Source organism: Dermacentor andersoni, chromosome 7 (genome assembly GCF_023375885.2).
Source record: "Dermacentor andersoni chromosome 7, qqDerAnde1_hic_scaffold, whole genome shotgun sequence".
In the NCBI taxonomy this organism is placed as follows: Eukaryota; Metazoa; Arthropoda; class Arachnida; order Ixodida; family Ixodidae; genus Dermacentor; species Dermacentor andersoni.
The window spans coordinates 134,932,899-134,950,377 of NC_092820.1; the positions used below are offsets into that span (position 1 = coordinate 134,932,899).

The 17,479-nt window shown below is 44.2% G+C and overlaps 1 protein-coding gene across 4 annotated transcripts; it reads left to right on the plus strand.

Moving 5' to 3' along the window:
* On the plus strand, positions 1-16,282 carry LOC126534517 (sulfotransferase ssu-1-like). 4 transcript variants are annotated; one of them, XM_055072358.2, is made up of 3 exons: positions 1-4,248; positions 4,527-5,911; positions 15,193-16,282. In XM_055072358.2, exon 3 carries the CDS (start codon positions 15,225-15,227, stop codon positions 16,173-16,175), a length of 951 nt encoding a protein of 316 aa, XP_054928333.1. In that variant the 5' UTR covers positions 1-4,248; positions 4,527-5,911; positions 15,193-15,224; the 3' UTR covers positions 16,176-16,282. The 4 variants fall into 4 exon arrangements, with proteins under 4 accessions (XP_054928333.1, XP_054928334.1, XP_050037739.1 ...); XM_055072359.2 differs by having other exon boundaries at positions 5,769-5,911; XM_050181782.3 differs by lacking the exon at positions 4,527-5,911.
* The last annotated feature ends 1,197 nt before the right edge of the window (positions 16,283-17,479 follow it).

Below are 17,479 nucleotides of genomic sequence, written 5' to 3' on the forward strand. Positions count from 1 at the left end.
GGGGAGGTTTGGGAGTGGTAGGCATGCTGCAAGCTGCAGGATCTACAACCCATGTAATAGCTATTCCAGGCAGCTAAACCACTGCATCGCCCGCGCGTAGCTCCGCACTCTTATTAAGGCAGTTCTTTCTCACATCAAGTGTTTGGCCGTGCGTCGTATCGGTTCCTTGCCGTGGGGGCAGTTGTGGCTGCAAGTGAAAATGATTGGGATGCCGTTGTGCATCGAGTAGGACTGCAACAGATATATCGTAAGAGATATCCAATTTATTGAGTTAGCTTTGCTTCTCTTCAAGCAAAAAAAAAAGTTTAGCGCACAATAATTATGTCAGCTTTGATGGCATACTTATTCTGTGAGAAAGGATGACCACTCTGTGAAGAAGGATGACCAGCGAATCTGTGTATGTGGGCTCCTTAATGGATAACTGCACCTCGGCCGCGGGTCGGCCTGGCATTGTACTATCTTCGAGATCAGCGCACGTATGGGTAGTGCTTAACGCTTGCTTTACCTCCGCCGCGGGTCGGCCTGGCAGCGCACTTCCTTCGGTATCGGCCAATGTAGGGGCAGTTTCTGTCAGCACACGGACACGATTCTGGGAGAACTAGCCCTTAACAGCTTCGCTATAAAATTTCTTACATCTTTGTGCTTCTTAATTAATTAGTTAACCACGACCACAAACGCTGGAGCAGTCGCAACGACGCATTCGACCAGTAGGAGAGTAGGATGTCGAAAATGAAAATACGACCACGGAACGACCACGATGCCATCACGACAACTGTATGATGACGGTACTGTGACGACGACAGCATGACGAGAATCGGATGAGAAAGCTGGAACGATGACGATGCTACGATCATGACGGCTTGACGACCACTAACAACTAGTGGCCAATGTTGTTAGATAACTTGGCCCACTGTGTCGGCGTAGTATTCATGACGATGACGTCATAACGGAGGTGAGATGTTGAAGTTCACATGACGGAGATGGAGTGGCCACGATGTCAGCACGGACTCGAGAACATATGTAGTGTCTCAAGTTGGTAGAATCACGACTGCTAATTGGGCTAGTTGGAATGCTGGATTCAATGTTACGAAAATTTCGTCCAAGCATAAGGAACGAAGAGAAAATACACGACATCGGTGCTGCCTCACAACTGAATTTTATTGGGATTCTTGATATATACACATCAAATAACGTAAAGAATACAGAGCAAAGATCGCACAAAAACCACAACCAAATCACTATGCAGCATTCTAGGAAGATATAGAAAGTCGTAGTTTCGGCCTAAAGGCGCACCATCCATTGCGATAGTAAATTAGTGGCCAGCTACACGAAGTAAGAATACTAGTTTTATCGGCCGTATAAACTTGGGACACCTAGGCATACTACACTCGTTGACAACTTTCTGTGGCTATGAATGGAAAGCTGCGGGCGTGCGGCTGTTGCACTCGTGTTACCGTTCCAAGTAGTCCGGCAGCCTGTCACAGTGGTTTTGGCTGTTCGCAACAGACGCTGAATCGACGCATCTCGCACTTGCCACAGTATCGCGTTTCCCCAGAAGCGGATGGGAAAATCCACAAAATAAGTAAACCATTACACTGAGTGGTGCATTCTGTCTTATTTAACTGTTGCTAATAAGGTATTCATGTTTTCTCTTTCCCTGCATAAACTAACGTGGATTAGAACGCGGATCCCTCTTCGAAAGCGCTCGCAGTTATGCGCGCTTTGCCTACTTACCTTTGCCTCCATAGCGACAGAATGTTGCCTCGAGAATAACTAAATTAACAAGCATGGTGTCACGCGTGCTCAAGCCAACATCCAACAATCTCAAGCCAATATCTCAGTCGCTGACCGCGGAAACTCGCTGTCAGAACGCCCCAGTGAGGAAACGCGGCGGCAGCAGCGAGCAAATTGATCTCCATGCAGCCGCTCGCATCAACGCGAACTACGCCTTCAATACACAGCGCAGCGCTGACTCCGTGCCCGTCGCAGATAGCTTCAAGATACAGCGGCCCGGCCGGGCTCGCGCGGCCGCCTGCAGCCGCTCGGGCCACAACGAGGTACTCGCGGGTCTGTGACGTTATCCGCGAGCATTTGAAACGTCCTCTTCTTGGATGTGCCTTCGGGTTCCGCTCCCAAAATTCTTGAGGGGGAAAGACGATCGAGAGGAACGCACCAGTTGAATTGGGCTCAGTGGCTTCCGCGTTGATCGAGGCTTGCTGGCGTTCGTTGTCGGAGTTGAACTTGACTCCACTTCCTTTTTGTGTGGCGCGTTATTACCGGACACAAGTTTCGTGTTGATCCAGACGTCCGCGGTCACCAATCATAATTCTCCAACGACATCCGACATGTTATCGGCGATCAGAATGTACCTGCTGACACCCTGAGCCATCTGAACGCTGCGACAGCACCTGCACGAATTGCACCACTCGATCAGCAGACTCTCGCCTCGCATAAAGTTAATGACCCCTAGCTCCTTCAACTGCGCTCGCCGAATACAGGAGTGCGGTTGGGCAAAATCCTGCTTGATGGTGTCACACTCGTCTGCGACAATTCTACAGGCACACCGAGACGATTTGTCCCCTGCATGTTACGCAAGCAGGTTTTCGACACACTGCACCAGTTCGGTCACCCCAGTGTTGGTGCCACACAACGGCTTATGTCATTGCGCTACGTATTACCCCAGATTGACGCCAATGCAGGCGACTGGGTTCGAGCATGCGCACCGTTCCAACGTACAAAAGTTCATGGGTATCCTGTTTACCCCGCACGCCAGTTTCTCCAACCTGATTGTCGTTTCAACGTTGTTCAGATTGACCTTGTTGGACCACTGCCACCTTGTCAGGGATATCGCAACCAGCTCACCTGTATCGAAAGGTTTACCTGTTTGACAAAAGCAACGTCAGTTCAAGACAGCTCGGTTGCTATGGTGGCGGCAGGTTTTGTCACAACATGGGTTGCCCGCTTCGGATGCCCTAGCAAAAGCTTTACTAGCAGAGGACATCAATTCGGTTCCGCTCTCTTTCATGAGCTCCTGCCCTTGCTTGGCACAGTTTGATGGCACACGGTCGCCTACCATCCCCAAACCAATGCCCCCGTTGGACGCTTTCATCGACATCTCAAGTCAGCGCTGATGGCACATGGCACGCCATCAAAATGACTTCAACATCTGCCACTCGTTCTTCTGGATATACGGTGCGCCTTGAAGTCGGATATAGAGTGCTCGAGCGCGGAGCTTGTCTGCGGTACTACGCTCCGTCTGCCCAACGACTTCTGTTCACCACAACCACCTTCGGATGCTCTGTCTACTCACGAATATGTGCACCTTCTTCACGTCTTCTTCCGCGATACAAAACCATGTCCGCCGCGACCAGTTCCAGCACGCACACCTTACGTTTAAGCTGACTTTGCCAACGCAACCCACGTCTTTCTACGGTACGGACCCGTTCGGCCTGCTCTCCACCCACACTACCTCGGACCCTTTCCCGTACTGGAAAGATGAGAGTCCACATACATCGTGGACATTCATAGCAAACCTGACACCATCGCAGTTGATCGGCTGTTGCCAGCCTACTGCTAGGCTCCCAGAGTCGCATCCTTTAATTCAGCCTCGGACGTTTTCTATCCGGTTGACGGGCAGGCTACTTCAGTCCGCCGAGTTTCATGGACGAAGTGATATCGTTCGCATATCATGCTGCTCTCTAGCGGTGGAGCTATGTAGCCCCTACGACATCGACGCGATGGCCCCTAGAACGAAGAAGAGGTCAGGCGATGCCACGAGCGTCGTGTGAGCTTGCTGGGCTGGGAACGGAAGAAATAAAAGGTTGAGTTTCAGCTCTGGTGCTGAATAATGTCTCGTTCTCTGTCTCTCATGTGCTCTACACATACGCTAGATAAAGTATCGGGGCACCCTTTTGCAGCTTTCTTTTCACTACACGATGCTGATTAGACTGTGCAACGATAATTCTGCTCCTCTCGTACGCCGCACAGGAGGGAGGCATGCGGGAAAGGAGGAAAACAAAGGAAACTAGAAACGCAAACTCGAGAGGGCCCACTCCCTCTCCGCGTCTCCTCAGTCTCGATGGTTTTTGCCCTCCTCTCTATCAGCTTATCTAAACCCAGCTCTTGCAAGGAGCAAGGGTGCCGCTTTGTCCTCGTGGAGGCCCATGTAGATCGAGGCAATGTCGTTTGGGTTTTGCTGATCGTTGGTGCCGTTTCTTCGAGAACCTCATGGACGCATAAGTTGCGACGGTAAGAGCACATATATTTTGTTGCTGCCAGTATTCGCATGCATCCTGAATCGTAACTATCGTCTGCACGTATAGCGGAGACTGTAGACAAAAACAAATAATGCGCCATGCTGGAGGGAGCTGCTCTCACTTATAGATGTTGCACCAATCTTAGTAGAAACATAATAAAGAGAAACCTCTAAATTGTGCTGCATTGTGCAATTACGAAATGTCAAACAGACATGTCTAACAGGAACAACAGGCCTAATGGTGGTATAGACTCTGTCCATTTTTTTCCAGGTTTCTGAGACATCAAACTTAGACAGCAGGTGATTCTGGCATGTTAATTCCATTTTTGTGTATAGCAATAAACTGCATCGAAAATAAAGAGATTTGAAATGCGGGCATTTATCAGCTTTCCTCTTCCAATGTAATTAAATATCATAATTGGTGGCATTATCTTCATCGGTGTGCATGCTGAGGCGCGAAGTTCAGAGGATACAACTCAGTACAAGACAACTATATTTATTTCTGAACATCTGCTTTCCTTCCCAAAATTAATTCAAATACACATACCAAATAACGCTACACTTGCATAAAATGATTTCGCTTGTCTAATTAGCATTAGCATGCTTTTAATCTACCCCACCTTGTGTTTATCATCCTAGGAATTGGCTTTCATTGCTGCCAAATTAAATCAGTAGAGATAACCAACATTTTTATCCACCTCTTATAAGTGGAAACTAAATGCATGCAGCAGCTTAGTTATGCCACCTGTTGCCGTTAGCTGATTTTCCGTTTAGTTGTTATCTACAAAGTTGGCCCAACTTTTTGGGAGGTGGTTGTACCGTCTCCGATGGTGAAAAACACCCCTGAAGTGGATTTCCGAACAACTGGGCTCACGCTGCAATTTAACATTGTGAAACAACACAATGAATCACCAAACAATGTTACATATTTGGCGTTTAGGCAAGCAACAAAATTTTACATGGAAAAACTTGAGAGATTGTCACTTTGCCCGCGTCTATAGAGATTACGATCTGCGCACCTACTCCCGTTAGTCGAGCAAACAACAGGTTTTCTCGAGTCGGAGCCCTGGTAACACAAAGGAAGGAAAATGACAATTCTGTGCCGCTAGGATTATTGTGAGCAACAGGGAAGTAGGATAAAACGCTGCGCGTTTTCTCCCCCGCTATAGCCAGAAAAGTGTTACTGCAAACCCATGTTTATATCCCCTTCATTTGATGAATTGGAGCCAGGTTCTTGTAAAGGGGTATGTTTTCATGCTTTGTCTCTCACTTTCTTCAGCCCTAGATGGATCGCTGCGCTAGCGCCACAAATAGAGATGACGCGATCATCCAAAAACAATTTCCTCCGAATGACACTTCTCTAAGTGTGGTACAGCAAACGCAAGCTGAGCAACCGACGGGAAGCAAAGGGACCTTCTGACGCAGACACGTAGCTGGCGTTGTTCACCGTCCTTCAGTGACAGAAACAACATTCTTTACCTTTGATTTACTGTTTTTTTTTTCTCCCGACAAGGTCCTGCAGAAAATATTATTCGAAGATACAACAGTGATTCCGTCCCTCAAGGGTGCCCGTTTCCTTTTAATGTGTTGCTCTAGAACTGATTACGAAGCCGGCCGACTTTCCGCCGATGCTGTAGGGCATTTAGGCAGTAAAAGGTAAGTGAACGAATCTAATTTCATCGTACCTTATGCCCAAGCTGTAATGTACCATTTGTGTTAGTCTCCGACGGTTTTCGCAAGGTGCGACTACTGTCGTTTTAGTTACCTCTCTTGGTCCACAGAAATATAAGATCGCCAGTCGTAATTCTGTTTACTGGCTTCAAAACAAAAACGAAACCTCTTTGCTGTAGGTCTGACTGTCCGCGAAGAATAATGGGTACATTTTGTCATATAAAGGCAAAGGAGACCGAAACAGAAGCAAGGAAGTAGGGTACACGAAAGGCAGTGTCCAAAAACAGGCAAGTTTATTCAGCAGAACTAAGAATAAATGCCCAAGGTAAACTTTTGCGAGAATACTCATACCCAAATCATTTTTAAGCAAATCAATCTCGCACTCAAGAACTGAAACAGAATGGGAGCGACACGTAATTATGCAAAAGTTCTCCAGCGTTAAATGCTTTGCAAAAGTGCCTTCTGATTTGTTTTGTCTAGTCAACACACATCTGCACACCAAGACCTATATACAGTCATACCAGCAAAAATTGGCACATGCACATGAACAGAAAGAGATGTTCGTAAATATTTATGCTTGTGCTTGGGAAATACCAGCTACCATATTCCGAAATCTAGAAGCTCATGCTGACTCTACTGCAGACTTTTCCTTTTCTATTAATTTCAAAATGTTAAGCAAAGGCAAGTGAAAGTATACTTTTATGCCTGCTTAAACATAAACGACACTGCAATGGGTTCAAAATGCGTACACGTTTTAAATAAGAAAGCATTAGGTTTCAATTAGGCAAATAGTTGTGAAATTAGTTTTGTGATTTTTTCCATAACAATGGATGGTGTCCTAACTCACGATCCAGTCGCGGCGCCCTCTGGTTGAAAATGCGGATCTTAAAGCTATATTTTCACTGGTTACATGCAGGGGAAGCGATAGGGGTATTCGGAAACACGTCATAAAGGACGGGTTTCAGACACCACTTATCTTACCTGTCCCACTATTACCATCACCTGCGACTATCACGCACGGAGCTCAGAGAGCGTTGGGCATCTCCGGTGTTACCATGCGCACTGAAGAAACACACCAATGATCCTGCTGACTTGCTATGTGTCTACGCTGATGTCAGTGAGACGGAGAGTAAATGTCTGCCTAACCTTAACTAACTTTTTATTGGACGCTGTCAAACGGCCCCGGTTTCACCACGTTCACCATTGAGCTGCGATGCAGCAACGCCGCTGGCTACTCAACACGCCTACGTTCTGAGACGCCTGGTAGGTGCCAGGGCACTGTTTCTTCTGTCCCGCAGCACCGCCTCCCATGCTGCACAGCGCCAACATGTCGCACCCGAGCATAGGTAAACTTTCGTTTGAGGACTTGAGGCTCAAATTTAGAACTTTGCTATCACATTACACCGTTTAGACCTACAAGCAAAATAGCCATGTTTTTTATCTGGCAGATGACACAACTTTCTAAAGATGGTTTGCTTCGTTCATGTGTGGTTTGGATCCTAACATTACCATTTTCTGCTGTACTTTTCATTTCAATATTCACCGGCACTTTTCCTTTGTTTTTAGAGGAAGTATTTAAAAAGTCGCATAGAACCGATAGCGCAATTCCAGCTGTTCAGACGCTGAAGATATCAGCTATTCAGATGCCCCTGATTCAGTCTCGATTTCAATTAAGATCATCCCATACCGTTTGGCAGAAGCTTTTGGGGAACTGCTAACTGAAACGCCAATGTATTTCGCAGCAGTATTTAAGGACATACCCCTAAACCATCTCTCATCTGGCGATTCCTGCTAGCCATACTTTACTAACTTCTGCTAGGCTTCACTCAGCAAATAGCGAACGTTTTGAACCTTGAGAATGTGACTTCAGGCTCAAGTGACTTCATTTCTCGTAAGTTGATCCACCGGAAAAGACTGACTGAACTGCGCTGTAATCACACATAAAAAAATTATAAAAATAAACATTTGTTAAAGCAAAAAAAAATTATAAGCAACGCTGGGTTGATGTTGTACGCGACAGCGTTGCAAGCGTCCCTCACCACATCATGTTACGTGGCAGTTCACACAAACATACATTGCAGGGCGTTTTAGGCAATGTAGCTTTGTAGGCAATGTAGGTTTATATAAAGAGACGCAGTGAACGTAGTGTTCTTGCAGTGGAAACCCTAGCAAGGTGGACATTTTTTGCCGTTAATAACATGAGCTTCAGAGCACCGAGGGAGCACAGAAAAGGCGCCCCCACTATCATAACTGAACGAGACACGCCGTGATAAGAAGCGCGAGAAAGTTTTAAACTGAACGTCTCGGCCAGTCGTAGCAGCTACTCATACGGCAGGCTTTGCCTGACAAGCCTTTGTGTGAGCGTGTCGGGTCGGGATTTGTGTGCCGCATGCTATCATTCTAACTTCTTCCCACACTTCTTTACAGGGCGCTGCCGTCTGAGGCTCAGCGCGACGTGCTCGGTCGTTATATTGCCTCGAGGGACCTCTGGAATTTCATGACGAATATTTAGAATTACGTGTGGTTTTCAAGACTTCTTAAAAGATGTGCGTGCATGAAAACGTTGCTGCCTGCAAAGCAGTAATTTAAGAAACTGCCCTCAAGACACTAATAAGAAGTGAATTATTCAATTATTTTTAATTTTCGTTCTATAGTTCACGTTATTAGCGGCAAAGTATGTCCACCTCACCTAATCACTCCACTGCAAGAACGCTACGTTCACTCTGCTCATTAAATTTTTTGTAAAAAAAAAACTGTATGGTCTATAATGTAACACCATGTCTGGATACGTATTTCGCATATACATCTGCAGCTGCTTGTAGTTTTCCACAAGTTTTCATTAAATGTCCTTACGATCTTATTCTTTTCTTCGTTCCGTATGATTTTCTTCTCCTGACTCTTCGCTCTGGCCCTCTTCATATAGCTTGAAGACTGAACGCAAATGTTGAAATTAATGTAAATCGAAGTTATGTTTATAGCTGGTGCCCTTGTGATGCCATAAAAGTACTTGTTTGCCTTAATTTGGTTCGGTTTAATAGGTTTTATCAGATACCTTGTTATCTGTAGGAATCGTAGTTCAACATGCCCATTATAGAGGATCCGCTAAGCACAAGCACACACCCAATGGCGCATACTGAGTGGCTTGACCAAATAATATAAATAAATCTCTGGTGGTAGCGACGGCGCAGCAAGCATTGCCTCGCGTATTTTCTCTAAATGTGCGGTTATCTTTGCCAGCTGCGTATCAACCTTCGCACACGGAAATCAAGCACTCGTTTCTGTGGATGGCAGCTTCCTGTAAGCCCAGCAGGTGTCGTCAGCTTCGTTGAGCACCGCTCATAACAAGCAGGGCCGTCACCGAGGCTTCAGTGTTGGCAGCGACGGCGCAGGAAGCATTGCGTCGTGTAGTTTTTCTGAATGTGCAGATTAGTTTTGTTAAAATCTTGCCTAACTTTTTGCGTGTGAACCGTTCACTGTCACTGCTGCCACAGGTTCGTCTTTTTTTTTTCATTTGTGCTCTTGTGTGTGAAGCTGTTCGTTTAGCGCTTTGTTGCGAAGCCAAAATGCCAACAGATTCAGAGCTTCCCAAGTGGATTGAAGCAATTTAGGCTAAACTGGAAACTAAATGCAGCCGATTCGCTGACAACATTTTCGGTAAATTTCCGTTAAAGTTGCAGTCCACTGGGCTCGATGCTGTTGAACTAAAAAAAGCAGGTTAAAAACCTGGAAGCAAGTGTCGGTGTCCTAAATAACATCGTTGAAAAAATGCGGGATGAAAAACTCAAGCTTACAGCTGACAACAAAAAGCTCATGGCGGAGAACAAAGCCCTGTCTGAAAGGGTGGCTGAGTTGGAACAATACTCTAGAATTAACAATGTTGAGGTCATGCGCGTCCCCTGCAACCACGGGGAGGACTGCATCGCAGTCATGCAAGCCATTGGCACTAAACTTGTGTACCCGGTAACGGCTGCTGACCTCGATGTCGCTCATCGGGTCCCTACAAAAATGCAAGACCAGAAAAACATTGTGGCTAGATTCTGTTCCCGCACAAAGAAGGATGAATTTGTCAGCAAGACACATAACGCTCAGCGTCACCCAAGTGACATCGGTGTGACAGCTTTTGTTGACAGCGCGGTCTACGTCAATGAGCGCTTGACGCAACGAAATAAAGCGCTTTTCTCGAAGGCGCTGGCTCTAAAAAAAAACAACACAAATGGCAATTTCTCTGGATCGGCAACTGCCAAATCAAGGCTAGAAAAGCAGAGAAAACCTGAGTGTACCGCAGTGCTCATGATTCAGATTTAGTGGTCTTTAACTAATCGGCATTAAGCTTGAGCCTCCCTTCATCCCTTTCTTCCATCATGTCATATTGCACAACGAGCGAGTTAAATGACTTCCTTCAGAATAGTAATCGCTACCTTATTTATTTCAATGGGCGCGGCCTCCGCACACATCACGATGACTTCCACAATCTGCTTTCGACACTTTCTTTCACGTTTTCAATCATTGCAGTTTTGAGAGACCTGGCTTAGCGAAGATGATAAAAACGTGTACTGTTTCCCTTCTTATAAATCGGAGTATACACACAGACAGTCCAGTAACTACGGCGGTGCAGCTGTCTATATCTCGTCTGGAGTCCCGTACAAACGAAGACTCGACCTCACGTTAAATATTCAGAACTGTGAATCAGTCGGTTGGAATTCGATCCTAACTTTCTTAACACCGATGATAGAAACTTCATCTTTGGCTGCGTTTACCGTTCACCTTCCTCTTCAATTCCTGACTTTTGTATTGCTTTCGAAAAAATAATGGCAAAACCATCCGCGGAGACAAAAAATGTCGTAATTATGGGTGATATGAACATAAATTTAATGCCCGAGTCATAAGTCATGCCCGAGTTCTGTCAGTTATTCGTCTTGTTTTGAGGGTTTTGGTTACGAATGTCTTTATAATATCCCTACTCGTTCAGTTCATGGGGGTTCTAACTCTCTAATCAAGCATGCACTGTCTAATCTTGTGATTCCACCTGATGCAGGAGTACTTGAAACTGACATTATTGACCATTTTCCCCCTCTTTCTGTGCGCTACAACCGCACATTATTCGTATTCCAACTCTTACATCAAATCTCTTTTTCATAAAAAATTGTTCTCGGAAGCTGTACCTCACACTGACTGGTCTTTCGCTCTTGACACCAATAATCCGCAGGTAGTCTTCTCGCAATTTCTCACAAAGTTGTCATCATACTATCATACCTGCTCTCAGATAAGTACATGCAGAAAGAAAGTGGCTCCACCTCAAAATTCCTGGGCCACCAATTCTTTGCTAAAGCCCATGCGCACACGAGAAAACATTAACAAAGAACTAAGAGACAACAACTCAATGGAAACCTACGTGCGCGGTACAAAAAATTCTCCAACACACTTTCTTCACGGTTTAAAAAAGCTAACACCAAATATTACGAAGAAAAAATACAATATCATAACCAAAATATCTCACGATGGTAATACTAATTTCGAACCTCTTATGATGGGCGATGCATTCAATAATTTTTTTTTTGCTAATAACTCCACTCAAACTCAACACAACTCATATGCATCAAAGCGCCTTCCACATTCATTTTATAGTTCCAACCACTCCTGATGAGATCGTATCAGTAATCAACAATTTAAAAATAGCTAGTGCTGGACTGGACAACATTCATCCTGGTCATGTTAAAGTAATTTCTAAATGGTTATCATTTGTGCTGTCGGAAATAATTAACCTCAAGCTTAAAACAGGGACCTTTCCTCTCGCGCTTATACGTGGTAGGGTTATTCCAGTTTTTGAGAAACGGGATCACTCATTGCTATCTAACTACAGGCTAATCTGTGTTTTACCCTTTTTTAGCAAGGTCATTGAGAAAATATTCGAAAAATTATTGATCAAATGCTCAAGCAAATTTAATATTCTTTCACCTGACCAATTTGGAATTCGATTCAGTTACTCTACTGACTGAGCACTTGCATCTCTTACTGATCAATTGAAGAAAGCCATTCATAACTGTAAATTTGCAGCATCCTTATTGTAGATTTTTGCAAAAGCATTTGACAGCATTGACCACGAGATTCTTTATATTAAACTAGGTTCAGTAGGTATCACAGGTCCTCCTTTACAACAATTACGCAGCTACATACCAGACAGATACCAGGTTGTTAGTGTTTCCGATGCTTATTCTAAACCTAAAATGACTAATGTAGGTATACCACAAGGGCCCATTTTCGGCCTGCTACTCTTCTTACTTTATAATAATGATCTACCTAACTGCCTCGCATCTTCTAAGTGCATCAATATGCCGATGATACAGCAATTACTAATTCTGGCGAATGTCTGTCAACGGCAATAACCAGGCCTAATAGTGATACACCATTCTTACATCAGTCTAACTAGTTAAAATGGTGCAAGATGAATAGGCTTACCATTAATCCTACTAAAACTAAGTTTATTTTATTGTGATCCCAAAATAAATCATCACTATGCGTTCTGCCTATTTCTATTCGTGAACATTTATTATCAGAAGTTAAGAATGCACATACTTAGGTGTTATTATTGACTGTAAGCTAAAATTTCATCGCCATATAACTCATATTATAAAGTAGTTATCACATGACATACGCATTCTCATTAGGGCACGTTCATTTTTTCATGACCTGTGTTGCTCTCACTCTATTTCGCGTTTGTACACTCTCACATTAACTACTGCATAACCTTCTGGGGTAACACGTACACTACTCACCTAAAGCCGATACAAACCATCCAAACCCAGGCAATCAGAATAATCACCTCGAATCCACACACCGCCAATGCTAAACAGTTACGACAAGCAAATAGCATTCGTTGCAGCCCTTGTCAAGCACAACCTTGCCACTCTTCTTTTCAAACAAATAAATGACAAAATCTCATTATCGCTAATTTCTATGTCATCTCTAACAAATACTGCCTCAACTCGTTTCGCGCTGCAAAATAAATACATTCTGCCCAAAGTTCGCACTAATTATGGCAAACAAGCAGTTAACTTTGCAGCCATATAATCATGCAATAAATTACTATTTTTCATAAAACTCCAGAAAGCCCATCGATTTTGTGATGAACTGAAAATTTTTGCAATGTAAATGACACTATGCACTGTATAATACAATTTTGGTTTTAGACCGGTCATTCTTATGTACTCCAGCATGCGATTAATTTCTTTAATTTTTCTTAAATTTGCCTTTCCTCCTCTTTTACGTTAGTTTTATCTAGTTTCGCAATATTGCTTACTGCCGATATATTGTCTATTAACTACTTGATTTACTTATATCCATACTTCATTATTTATCATTACTGCAATTGTCCCGATTGAGCTGCTGTTTCTTACCAATGAACTTTTATGTTAACCATGAACAGGAGGTCCCAATTCAGATTTAACTATGGGACCTCCTTTTGTACCCTCTATCTGTACAGTATTTTATGTGATAATAAAAATTGATTTATTGATTGAAATAATTAGTTAAATGTACTTTACCATTCCATTAGCCGATTGTCCCACCGTGGTTGCTTAGTGAATATGGTGTTCGTCTGCTAAGCACGAGGTCACGGGATCGAATCCCGGCAACGGCGGCCGCATCTCGGTGGGGGCGAAATGCGAAAACACCCGTGTACGTAGATTTAGGTTCACGTTATATAACCCCAGTTGGTCCGAATTGCCGGAGTGCCCCACTACGGCGTGCCTCACAGTTTGATCGTGGTGTTCCCCCGTAAAATCCCCAAATTATTTTTTTTAATTGGCGGATTCGCGTGCTTTAGAGATGCCTATGGGCTGACAATATATCTTTAGGTTCTGCGTGAGAACTTAATGCTTTGTGATTCAGGAACGAGATTGTCATACTTATTCACCATGTAATGGCCATCTAGGTCTCTTTGGTAATTTCATGCGTTCCTATAGTAACCCACGGTTACACATTATGACCAACATTGGCAGTAAGTGGCCGGAAACTGACGAAAAAAAAAATCAAGTGGGGGAGGAAGCAAACAACCAAACCTTGCGTTTGCTTGCCCACGGGCTTTGTCTTCCTGTGCTAGGGCTGATTACGTGTGGCCCATACCAACAAGCCCGAAGAGTATTTATTTCACATTTGTAGCTCATGTCCTTCTGTGCCATTACTTATCGCAGTGTAGCAGACTATCTGTACCTTACGAACCCTGATGAAAAGACCTGGTCATTGTCAGTGCTCGTGCTTTTCTCATTAGCACCATCTACAAGGTGCACAAAAAGGAACTGTGCACTGAATATGGTTGTCCAAACATTTGAAGTTTTACTACTGTCATAAGTGATCTCTAAAGGAGACTTTGAAAATGTGCGCCACCGGCTTGAATAAATATATGCACACGACGTTGCATATTGCTAAACGTTCGGTGGAGGGCTGCTGGTGTTATCTGTCGGTTGTGCTGGGCAACGTCTGTCGGTAGTTTGTGCAGAGTGTGAGAACTGCTTTCGTTCACCTGCCCTTTGAGTGCACCTCATGGACATTACTCAACAAATAACAGGTATTGCGATATGATATCGCATGCGATGCTGCTATTAAACTCATTGTTCGCATCATAATTTTTGGCCATTTTCCCACTTCACGGTTACTTTTCGAACACGCTTGATCATTGTAGCCTACGCCTTCTCGCATGCCATGTAAAACATCCATGTCAAATTACACCGCTCCAGCCAATCTCTTGCAGAAAGCAAATACTTCGGAAAGACAACTCTCGAAACCTCCCCGCTTTCTGTTAGCGTTCGCTTTGAAGCACAGCATTATTTAACTAGTGCCTGCATTGAATTTTTGTATTACGGTGGAACCAATAGTCTATAATGCTACGAATGCTTAAAGTCCGTCAAAAATTCTGTTTTTTCAATGGAATGTTTGCCCCACGGCACATAAAATAAAGGAGTTCCAAATAAAGTCATGCAGCCAGATGCAGAAGATCTGGCATTGATGTTTTTCAAAGGAACTAACGCGAACTTTCACTGTTAGTTAGATGTGCTTCACCTTTGTCAATAAAGAATGAACATGTTGAGGAAGCATATTAAAGAACAAGTGTTGAAGTTTGTTGTGCTTCTTCCGCATTTTCTACACGTCACTTTCTGTATGCATGCATGACACTTGAAATTGAGAGACCGAGCAAAAGTCCGAACTCAATGTGACACGTTGTCCATTACATGTTTCTCAAAGTGGTAACCGATGCCTTTTTGTCTCTATAGTCACGTCATACAGAAGAAACCCTGAAGAGGCCATGGATACAGACGCCTACAGGGACATCGAAGGACTGCGTATGCTAAAGTTCTTCGACGAGACCAACGTCCGCTTTGCTATGGGCTATGAACCAGGAGACGACGACGTAATAATTGTCAGTTATCCTAAGTGCGGTACGACGTGGACACAATACATCGTGTCGAACCTCTTCACACGCGGGAACCCTCCCAAGACGACAGTAGACTTCATGCTGTCCTCGCCCATCATAGAACTCACAGGTGTCGACGCCGTGCGCAAGATGCCACGCCCTGGGGCCCTGATGACGCACCTGCCATACAACAAGTGCAAGCATTCTTCGAGGGCCAAGTACATCTACGTCACGAGAAACCCGTACGATTGCTGCGTATCTTACTATCACTTTAGCAAACATTTCACATCAACTAAGTGTGGAGATGTGTCTTTCGATAAGTTTCTTTCTCTCTTTCTATCTGGAAACTTGCTCTATGGTGACTACTTTGATCACCTCCTCTCGTGGTATCCACATCGAGACGACCCTAACGTACTCTTTTTGACTTATGAGAAACTTCAAGAGGACACGGCTTACTGGGTGCTGCGCATTGCCAACTTCTTGGGTGAACAATACGGCAGCGCCCTCCGGAATGACGAAGCATTGCTGCTGAAGGTTCTCGACTCATGTACTGTGCAGAACATGAAAACGGTATTTACCGACCCTACGAAGGTGTGGATCCGGAAAGCGTTAAATTTGCCACCAGAAAGGCGCCTAGCCTCCCTGGAAGCCTACAGACACAGCCTGGCTCACCGAGAAGAAACACATCCTGGAGGCGGCCTGGTTCGTAAAGGTGTCGTGGGAGACTGGAAGAACCATTTTTCTTTGGAGCAGATCGAACGAATGAAGCGCAGGATAGCGGAGAAAACAGCCGTGGCACCGCATGTCATGAATCTTTGGGAAGGTCTGCAGCTTCCAGTGTGAAGTCCAAACACCACCCTTGCGAGCATTTCAGGTGCAGTTCCAGCATCTAAATGAAATCCATGATGAGACGATAAATAAAATTGCCTGTCGCTCTTATTGACACTGAACACAGCAATTAATCTGGCATTGATGATCTTTGTGGAATGCTTAACCCTAGCTTACGTGCAATACATTCACCTTTAGTAGACATAAAGAGTGAAGTACGCTCGCGTATAGTACTTCAGCGCTCTATTATTCTTGCATAGTTTGCACAGAAGCGTACACCCACTTCGAATAAAGGGCTGCTAGTCCTGTTGACCTATATAAAGTACCGCCCTTGTTCACAACGCTTTTCTTCCATAAGTTCCCGTTGCCATTAAGCCTCGCTAAAATATTTCTAGCTCCAACATTTCCTGACATTCGCTCTAACAAATAATTCTACTCTAATATAATTTTGTTAGTGCCAAGCCCTAGATCAGATAGATCGCGACAACCTGTTCGAAACTACTTATTTTCTTTAGCTACGTAGGTCTTGAAAATTTAATTAACGTTCGATTGCTACATAATTAACGTAGCTTCGTTAATTACGCTCACAACTTCTCAACTTACTCCGCATCTAGAGGTTATCAATGTGAACGCTCGAATGATAAAATGATGTCACCAATATTTGAACTGGTTGAATAGTTTTCCTTGTCGCCGTTAAAAGCAGCCGGCATATTGATGTGCAGTAGGCTTCTTATAAGTCGAGTGTAAAAGCTTCGGCAGGTTATCTTTGCACAACTCATGTTTGTGAGCTTAAACGCATGTGTCCAACCGTGTACTTCTGCCTTTACAACCGATTATTGTACATTATACAAGAAGCACCTCAGTGCTACGGTACATCACACAAGGTGTGCGAGAAAATTCTGCGCGCTCCCGGTTAGATTTCTGAGCGTTGGTGACATAAGGCTCGGTTTCCTGGCATCATCAGGAATGAAAACAGCTGCCTGGGGAAAGGCAGCGGATACATGTTCAGTAGTTTGTAACATATGGATCAACGCGAACATGTAAGTTAGAAGGAAAAGTACTGAAATATTAACATGAGGGTTCTCGTTGCATATATTGTGGCTGTCTACTGTTAAGATCAAAAGAAGAGAAACCTTGTAATTTTGTGACAATTATTACTGATATACGTTCAGTCACGTGAAATATTAGCTCCAACACAGTACTCGTGGTGGAACTGGCCCCTAAACTACTGAGCTACGTTGAACCATGAAATGCTGTTTTGATAAATGTCAGTAATCGGAAAGTGTTTAGCTCTTAAATTTTTGGTATGTTGGGGCTAC

What these genes read in the sequence shown, in the direction of transcription:
- LOC126534517 (XM_055072357.2), top strand. Translation starts at nt 7,236, where the DNA reads ATGCTGCACAGCGCCAACATGTCGCACCCGAGCATAG. An exon ending in CATGTCGCACCCGAGCATAG is followed by an intron (nt 7,273 to 15,192) that starts GTAAACTTTCGT and finishes TTGTCTCTATAG; the next exon opens with TCACGTCATACAGAAGAAAC.